At 49.4% G+C, this 8,352-nt stretch overlaps 1 protein-coding gene across 2 annotated transcripts; it reads right to left on the bottom strand.

Moving 5' to 3' along the window:
• Positions 1-5,398: 5,398 nt before the first annotated feature.
• Positions 5,399-7,628, bottom strand: LOC125536963. Of its 2 annotated transcripts, XM_048700254.1 has the most exons (4): positions 7,248-7,625; positions 6,983-7,111; positions 6,834-6,915; positions 5,399-6,018 (listed from the first exon to the last, which is right to left on the bottom strand). In XM_048700254.1, the coding sequence occupies exons 1-4, from the start codon at positions 7,408-7,410 to the stop codon at positions 5,832-5,834; spliced, it is 561 nt and encodes a 186-aa protein (XP_048556211.1). In that variant the 5' UTR covers positions 7,411-7,625; the 3' UTR covers positions 5,399-5,831. The 2 variants fall into 2 exon arrangements, with proteins under 2 accessions (XP_048556211.1, XP_048556213.1); XM_048700256.1 differs by lacking the exon at positions 6,983-7,111 and having other exon boundaries at positions 7,248-7,628.
• Between the last annotated feature and the right edge of the window lie 724 nt (positions 7,629-8,352).

The following is an 8,352-nucleotide window of genomic DNA, read 5'->3' as shown; positions in this document are numbered from 1 at the left end:
GCTTCCTGAAGCTCCTGGGTGGTCCTGACGATGAATTCCTGAGCGCCAGGCGCTCCTCGCCCGGTGCCCTCCTAAGGGAAACGTTCCGCGAAGCACGCCTCCATGTGGTGCCCGAGCGCCTCCCTCGTGATGTTGGCCAGGTCTGAGGCCCTCCAGAAGAGAGCCCTCGAGCCCTGCCCGAGGAGGGCGCCGGGCGCGCCTTCCTATGCGAGGGAGGGAGGCGCCCCGGGTGCGGGTGCCGATCCTGATCTGGCACCACTAGAGTCGCCGCTCCCCTGAGGCCCTGTGCGGAGTAGCTGCTTCGTCTTCTTGGGGGTGGCCTCAGGAGGGTGCGCACCCTTGCTGTCAGGGTCTTCGATTGCTTCAGCTTGGAAGGCGCGCTCGAGGGAGCACACCGCGTCTCTTTCTTCGCAGGGGACTATGATGATTTCCCCGCTTCTTGGCATCTTGAGGATGTTGTAGCCACGGTGGGTCATTGCCATGAACTTGGCCAGGGCCGGATACTCGAGGATGGCATTGTACGGTAGACGGATGTGAGCAACGTCGAAGTCGACGAGCTCGGTGTGGTAGTTGTCGCCCTGACCGAAGGTGACAGGGAGGCAAACTTGCCCTATCGGGGTGGTGGAGCCATCGTTCACTCCTGGGAAAGGTTTGGTGGGCTGAAGCTGATCGTATGGCTGGACACTGAGCTCCGCGCCGCCGTTGATGAGGGTCTTGGTGAATTGGACATTGGTGATGACAGGTGAATAGAGCATCGGGAGGACGCCGGCGGTCTCCGCGCACTTGATTTGGTCCGCCAAGCTGAAGGTGATGGCGTACTTGGACCACCTAAGCGGGCGCGTGGCCTCGAGCCTGTGGAGGGCTGCATTCACCTCACGAGAGAACTACTTGAAGATGCGCTGGGAAGCCGGGGCCTGAGGACCACCCAAGATGCAAGCGATTGCGCGCGGTTCCTAGAAGCCACCAGCCCCCTCATCCTGATGGTGGTCGTCGTTCCTTCTTGGAGGTGGCGGCAGTGGAGGAAGACCAGGATTGCCCTGAGGACGGTCCTCGTGTGGCTGGTCGTGCCAGGCACCCTCATGAGGTTGTTCCTGCCAGTGGTCCTCACGAGGCCGGTCACGCCACTCCTGGCGTGGGCCACGGTCGTCCCAGCGTCCTCCGCCTTGTCCTCCTCCTCGGCCGTAACCCTGGTCGTTGCGCTCGGGGCGTCGACCGAAGTGTCCATCTCGGATGGCCCTGAGCTCTTGACAATCGTTCGTGTTGTGGCTGTGTACATTGTGGAAGGCGCAGAATGGACGGCTGCCCTTGGACGACTTGGGGTGGTCCCGACCACGCTTCATCTCCGGCTCTGCCGTGAGTATGGCCACTCCCTTGTGCTTCACGTCCTTGACCTTGGCCTTCTTCTCTTCTGGGTCGGCAGTAGGGAGCTCGAGGAGGGAGAGACACCCTTCCTCAGCTCTTGCGCACTTGGTCGCTATGTTGAACAGCTCCAAAGTTGTGCACAACTCCTCATGGATGGCGAGCTCCTCCTTCATCTTGACATCACGAATGCCATCGGAAAACGCCGAGTTGATGGCTTCGTCCGTCACCTTGGGGATCTTGAGGCGGACATTGTTGAAGCGCTGGATGTACTTCTGCAGGGTCTCTCCCTGCTGTTGCTTGATGTGGCGCAGGTCACCCGCGGCCGAAGGACGGTCGCGAGTGCCCTGGAAGTTGGCGATGAAGCGGTCGCACATCTCACCCCAGGAGGAGATCGATCCCGCAGGCAGGTTCAGGAGCCATGAGCGGGCGTCATCCTTGAGAGCCATGGGAAACCAGTTCGCCATGACCTTTTCGTTGCCGTTGGCCGCCTCGATGCTCAGCTCGTAGAGCTGCAGGAACTCCGCTGGGTCGGGGGTGCCATCGTAGCGGGGAGGCAGATCCGGCTTGAACTTGCCTGGCAAAACAATGGTACGAAGCTCGGGAGCGAAGGCGCGGCAGCCTGCGGTGGCCACTAGGGCCCTCTGCAGGGGCGGAGCCTGCCCTTGATGTCCGCGCACCGCCGCCACAAGCGGCACGCAGTCTTGTCATGGCCCCGGGAGCGCTGGAGCATTTTCTTGCGGCCGGGGAACCTCTTGGTAGTTTCTTCTTCATGCGCGGGCAAACGGCGTTGCGGATCACGCCGTTGGACCGTGTGTCTTGGGGCGAGGACACCGTCTTGACGCGGAGAGGGTGGTGGCGCTCCGTGAGCTGCGCGTCTCAAGGCAAGGGCGCCGTTTTGATGCGGAGGCGGAGGAGGCACTACGTGAACTACATCGCCCGCGGCTGGGGGTGGGCGAGGCAGCGAGAGGGATGGTGCAGGAGAGCCTCCAGCGGTAGTGACGAGCTCGGCGATGCGGTCTAACCAGTCCTCGTAGAGGTCGTTGACCGGGCGGTAGCGCAGGAGCTCGCGCGCCATGAGCAGCGCAGCATGCGCATCTGTGGGTGTGCGGTGAGCGTGAGATGATGAGCCGGCCAGAGTCAGCGACAGGGTGGCGGTGCGGTCGTCCCGCCACATGGAGGGGTGCAGTGAGGACGCTTGCTGCTCGTTTGCTGCCGGGCCGGTAGCGGCGTTGGCAATAGGAGATGGAGAACGACGGGGAGGCCTGCCGACAGGGGCTGTCTGAGCGACACAGGCGGCGAGGGCGGCCGGCGCTCGGCGCGGGCTCGACGTGCGTCTGAAATGGATGCAATGGAGCAGTGGGACGTGGATCAGCGGAAGGAAAGCTTCAGCGCGCGCCTACCTGGTGCGCCAAATGTCGGATTTTGGGTTCCGGCAAAACCCTTAAGGTTCAAACACTAGGGGTGCACGAAGATCTCTCCTCCCTCTAGCCCACGCCCTCATCCCGATCTCAAGGCTCAGCGCGTCGAACTTGCAGAACAAAGGGACACAAGATTTATACTGGTTCGGGCCACCGATGTGGTGTGATACCCTACTCCAGTGTGGTGTGGTGGATTGCCTCTTGGGCTGATGATGAACAGTTACAAGGGAAGAACAACCTCCTAAGGAGAGGTGCTCTTGTGCTTGGCGAGTTTGTGTGGTGGCCTTGGTGGAATGGATCTGGTCCAAGATGAGATGTCTCCCTACGGTGGAGGCTAGCCCTATATATAGAGGCCCGGGTCCTCTTCCCAAATATTAGGCAAGAAGGGATCCCACAACGGCCAATTTGAAGGGGACATCTAGTACAAGCTATCCTGACAAAAGATGGTCTTCGCCTGCCAAAGGCTCTGGTGGTGACGCCGTCCTGGGCTCCACGGTGACCTCCGTCTTGTTGTCCTGCCGGTCTTGGTCTCGCTGCACTGATATGGAAACCTTTGCCTGCTGCCTCGGGACTCCTCGCCTGTGCTTGCCTCTTTAGTACCAAAGAGGAAACGAGGACACTGCGCACTGGCGCCCGCCTGGTGCCTGCCTGGCCTTGGTCGTCATGGCTTGCGTCACAGGGACCTCGCGAGGTGTCCCTTGCCTTGATCTCTTCGCCCCTCGCGAGCCATCCTGGTGAGGCCGCCCCCGAGGAGGTCTTGCATTGTCCGCCTCGTGAGGCTCGGCCCCTTGTGAAGGTCTTGAGTGTTTGCTGGTGAAGATGGGCCGTACGGGGCCATTGACGGCGCCACGCCACGGGCTGCAGGCAGGCAAGTCTGGGGACCCCCGTTCCCAGGACGCCGACAGATCTTTTATATTTCTCCCCCTCTACTCTGTTGTAATGGATTGAGTTTTCCCTTTGAAGTTATCTTATCGGATTGGGTCTTTAAGGATTTGAGAACACTTGATGTATGTCTTGCATGTGCTTACCTGTGGTGACAATGGGATATTCACGTAATCCACTTGATGTATGTTTTGGTGATCAACTTGCGGGTTCTGTGACCTCGTGAACTTATGCATAGGGGTTGGCACACGTTTTCGTCTTGACTCTCCGATAGAAACTTTGGGTCACTCTTTGAAGTTCTTTGTGTTGGTTAAACAGATGAATCTGAGATTGTGTGATGCATGTCGTATAATCATACCCACGGATACTTGAGGTGACATTGGAGTATCTAGGTGACATTAGGGTTTTGGTTGATTTGTGTCTTAAGGTGTTATTCTAGTACGAACTCTAGGATAGGTCAAACGGAAAGAATAACTTTGTGTTATTGTACTACAGACTCTTGAATGGATCGATCAGAAAGGATAACTTTGAGGTGGTTTCATACCCTACAATAATCTCTTCGTTTGTTCTCCGCTATTAGTGACTTTGGAGTGACTCTTTGTTGCATGTTGAGGGATAGTTATATGATTCAATTATGTTATTATTGTTGAGAGAACTTGCACTAGTGAAAGTATGAACACTAGGCCTTGTTTCCTAGGATTGCAATACCATTTTCGCCCACTTTTATCATTACTTACCTTGCTGTTTTTATATTTTCAGATTACAAAAACCTATATCTACCATCCATATTGCACTTGTATCACCATCTCTTCGCCAAACTAATGCACCTATACAATTTACCATTGTATTGGGTGTGCTGGGGACACAAGAGACTCTTTGCTATTTGGTTGCAGGGTTGTTTGAGAGAGACCATCTTCATCCTACACCTCCCACGGATTGATAAACCTTAGGTCATCCACTTGAGGGAAATTTGCTACTGTCCTACAAACCTCAGCACTTGGAGGCCCAACAACCTCTACAAGAAGAAGGTTGTGTAGTAGACATCAAGCTCTTTTCTGGCGCTGTTGCCGGGGAGGTGAGTGCTTGAAGGTATATGTTTAGATCTTGCAATCAAATCTTTTTGTTTCTTATTTTATCACTAGTTTAGTCTATAAAAGAAAACTATAAAAAATGGAATTGAGGGTACCTCATATGCTTCGTCTTTTTAATATCTTTTGTGAAAATGATGGAAAGAAAAATTGTGCCAAAGTGTTAGAAGAAGAACACATTAAAATGTTTGGCACTAAATCTTTGGATGATGAGCATGATTGCAATGTTGTTAATATGAATTCTTTGAATATCCATGATGCTAATGATATGCAAAGCCATAAGGTTGGGGATGCTATGTTTGATGAATATGATATTTTTAGTCCTCCAAGTTTTGATGAGAATATTTATTATGATGAAAGCATGCCTCCTATTTATGATGATTATACTAGCACACATGTCCATGCGTTGCAACGGAAGAAAAAAAATCCAAATGACTCATCCATTCTTTCAAAGTGGGAACATGAGCGAAACAGGGTGGATAGGGGATAGAAGATCGACAAGTAGAAAAACATTCCTCGTTTTACTATCATTCCTAACAAAATGAGCTATAGAAAAAATTGTACAGTATTCTAAATAAGTGTATAGCTACAAAGAAAATGATCATAGTAGGATGCATACATTATTTAGCCAACAATTTTGTAATGATATGTTCACAAACTTTAGTTGTATTATTACTGGCTCGTGTATCATTCTCTCCCATAGAAATCATACAGCATAAAGCTTCAGCACGCAAATGACCAACATACTCTGAATCAGTTCTCATACACAGACTCTCTAGAATATAAATTCAGACCATATACTTTTAGCTTCTACGACAAAGAAATTGAAGCAAGGAATGTTGTGTTGGTCAGTTCGTCCATGAGAAAATGCAGCTGAAGGCCTCCATCCTAAAAGCCAAGACCACAATACAGCAAAAAGCTTCAGAACGCAAGTGACCAACATACTCTAAATCAGTACTCATACACACTCGATAATATAAATTCAGACCATATACTTTCAGCTTCTACGACAAAGAAATTGAAGCAAGGAATGTTGCGTCGGCAGTTCGTCCATGAGAAACTGTAGCTAAAGGCCTCCATCCTAAAAGCCGAGACCACAACCGTCATCTTGTCGTGGTCGCTGTGTAACCGGAAGAAGGAGCGCACGCTGAGAAACCACAAGTTGGTGGCTGCCACTTTCATCTTCGACAGATCGTTGGCCGAGGTCAAGAGCCTTGACGGTGTCTGAGCAGAGGGCGAGCACACGCAGAGCATATATATGTAGACTCCTTAGAAAAATTGGAAAAAAACTCAACTTTGTCAGCCCGGCGAAAGGGCAGGTTAGTTCGAAATGTGCCACTTGCTGGTGTAAAAACATGGAGCAATGACGCATGTATGCTCAGGAAGATATCTATTACATTATAATGGGATTAAAATTAGCTAGCTAGTACCGTATGTCTGTAAACTTGTCATCTTAATTGTGCAAAAACAAAAATCTGAAGCTAGCTGAGCATAAATGGTTTGGTGCCTCTTGGGTTGTTTTCTTGTCCTAACATCATAACATGGAGGAGGTACCAAGGATTCAGCATTAAGCTTTGATTTACCTCCATTATCCCTGTGATACTGGTGTTTGTAATGAACTAAATAGACAACTTGTTGTGCTGGGATGATTCATGATGGATTGCTAAGATGAGCTTCGCAACAACTACCATCATGCATGAGCATGGGTAACATCCAAAATTTCCCAATGCAGCCATGTTTTCATGTGTATTCTGTTGCTTATTTCCCTCTGAAAATTGACAAACATCCACACTTCTAGTCTTATATCCCTGTGAAAATCTATTAAACATACACAAATATGCTTTCTGAGTAAGAAATTATAATCCATAAATAAGAAAATTTTAACTTAATTAGTTTTACCAATATACATAACAAAATTTGATTTATCCATTACCGATTAACTGTAACAACACAGAAAATCAAGTCACACACTCACACCTCAAATCTTGAGGCATGCGTAGTCTGTTGAAGCCTCAAACATAGAACCATATCATGTGAATTTCCAAAAGAAAATTAGGACTCGATTTGCCTGTTTTATCCTTACCAGTTAGTTACTTCTGTATCTGTCAATTCCATGATCTTCCACAATGCTTCCAACCGCTTCATAACTCCGGTTGGTCCCTGAGCTGAAAATTATCACGCTGAGATGCCACAAAATTTATATCATGCATTAAGTCATGCAAAAATACCAACCTAACATATGCCAGTATAGTTTGACATAGATACAAATTACCATCCTTCTCAGTAGCATCTCAAAACACCAAAAGGCATCTGCATCATCCTCGTATAGAACAATAAAAGGGGAAACCAGATCGCTCATACCTACAATCAACTTGTACCATTTAGGCAGTTTAAATAATTAAAGCAAAATGATGCAATGCTCCATTGCAATGCAAACCTTGACAGTATCCAGGGGAGGGATCAACCCATGCATAAAATGGAAGTATATCTGACGAACCTTCATGGAAGCCGCCGCTTGAACCCCGCAGGTCGCTGCCCATGGAGCCACTCGTCGCCGCAGCCCCTTCAGAATCGCCAGATCCAGCCACTTCCGCTCCATTCCCGGTGTCGGGCCTCGCGAGCTCCTCCCCTCGTCCTCCTACATCGACCCGAGCCGCCATGGAGGCCGCTGTGTCCGCGTTAACTGCGGGTGAACGCGCGAGTACGACCCTGCCTCCACGCCTCCTCTTGTCCGAGCAGCGTGCCGCCGGCGCCGTTCATGCGCTCGCCGTCGTCGTCCTGCTCCCGATCGGATTGGGAGCGCTGCCGCTAGATCTACAGCCCAAAAATAAAAATAATATCGAACATTTTTTTCTTAACTCGCCCAGGACTGCGGGTTGAATAAAAAATAGTAGGGACTTCTTTGCAAAAAGGGCGCGACGGTGAACCCGACTGACTCAACCCATGCTTTATTATTAGGGAAAGATTGATGAAAGTGGGTTTGGAGGAGTGTCAACTTTAGGAAGTAATGATCCTACTATTTTGGAGGGTGTTGAATCCTAATGTGATACTTATGAAAGTGGATTTGGAGAGGTCATGACTTTATTTAGTGATGAATCCACTATTTCAGAAGAGGTTCCAATTGATTATGAGAACAAAGTTGCTTTCTATGATGATTATTGTGATGACATGTATGCTATAGAGATTAATGATAACCATGAAACTTGTCATCATGATTTTAATTTTCAATTGGATTATGCCTCACGTGATAGTTCTTTTGCTGAGTTTGCTCCCACTTCTATTCATGAGAAGAATTTTGCTTATGTGGAGAGTAATAAAAATTCTATGCTTGTGGCTCATGAAAATAATGCTTTATGTGATGGTTATATTGTTGAATTCATTCATGATGCTACTGAAAATTATTATGAGGGAGGAATATATTCTTGTAGGAATTGCAATAATACCAAGTTTTCTCTCTACGTGCTTAAAGTGTTAAAGCTATGCTTGTTTTGCCTTCCTATACTAGTTGATTATTGTTCCCATAACTTGTTTTCTCACAAAATCCCTATCCATAGGAAGTGGGTTAGACTTAAATGTGCTAGTCATATTCTTCATGATGCTCT

This window comes from Triticum urartu, chromosome 2 (genome assembly GCF_003073215.2).
Source record: "Triticum urartu cultivar G1812 chromosome 2, Tu2.1, whole genome shotgun sequence".
NCBI lineage: Eukaryota > Viridiplantae > Streptophyta > Magnoliopsida > Poales > Poaceae > Triticum > Triticum urartu.
Note: the sequence above shows the minus strand (reverse complement) of the source record. Positions and strands in the feature narration are given on the sequence as shown.

Excerpts from the sequence above, each read along its gene's own strand:
- LOC125536963 (XM_048700254.1), bottom strand. The coding sequence starts at position 7,410 with ATGGCGGCTCGGGTCGATGTAGGAGGACGAGGGGAGGAGCTCGCGAGG. Across the intron at positions 7,112-7,247 it reads AAGCGGCGGCTTCCATGAAG|GTATGAGCGATCTGGTTTCC; the intron begins GTTCGTCAGATA and ends AGTTGATTGTAG. Across the intron at positions 6,019-6,833 it reads GATACAGAAGTAACTAACTG|GAGTCTACATATATATGCTC; the intron begins GTAAGGATAAAA and ends AATTTTTCTAAG.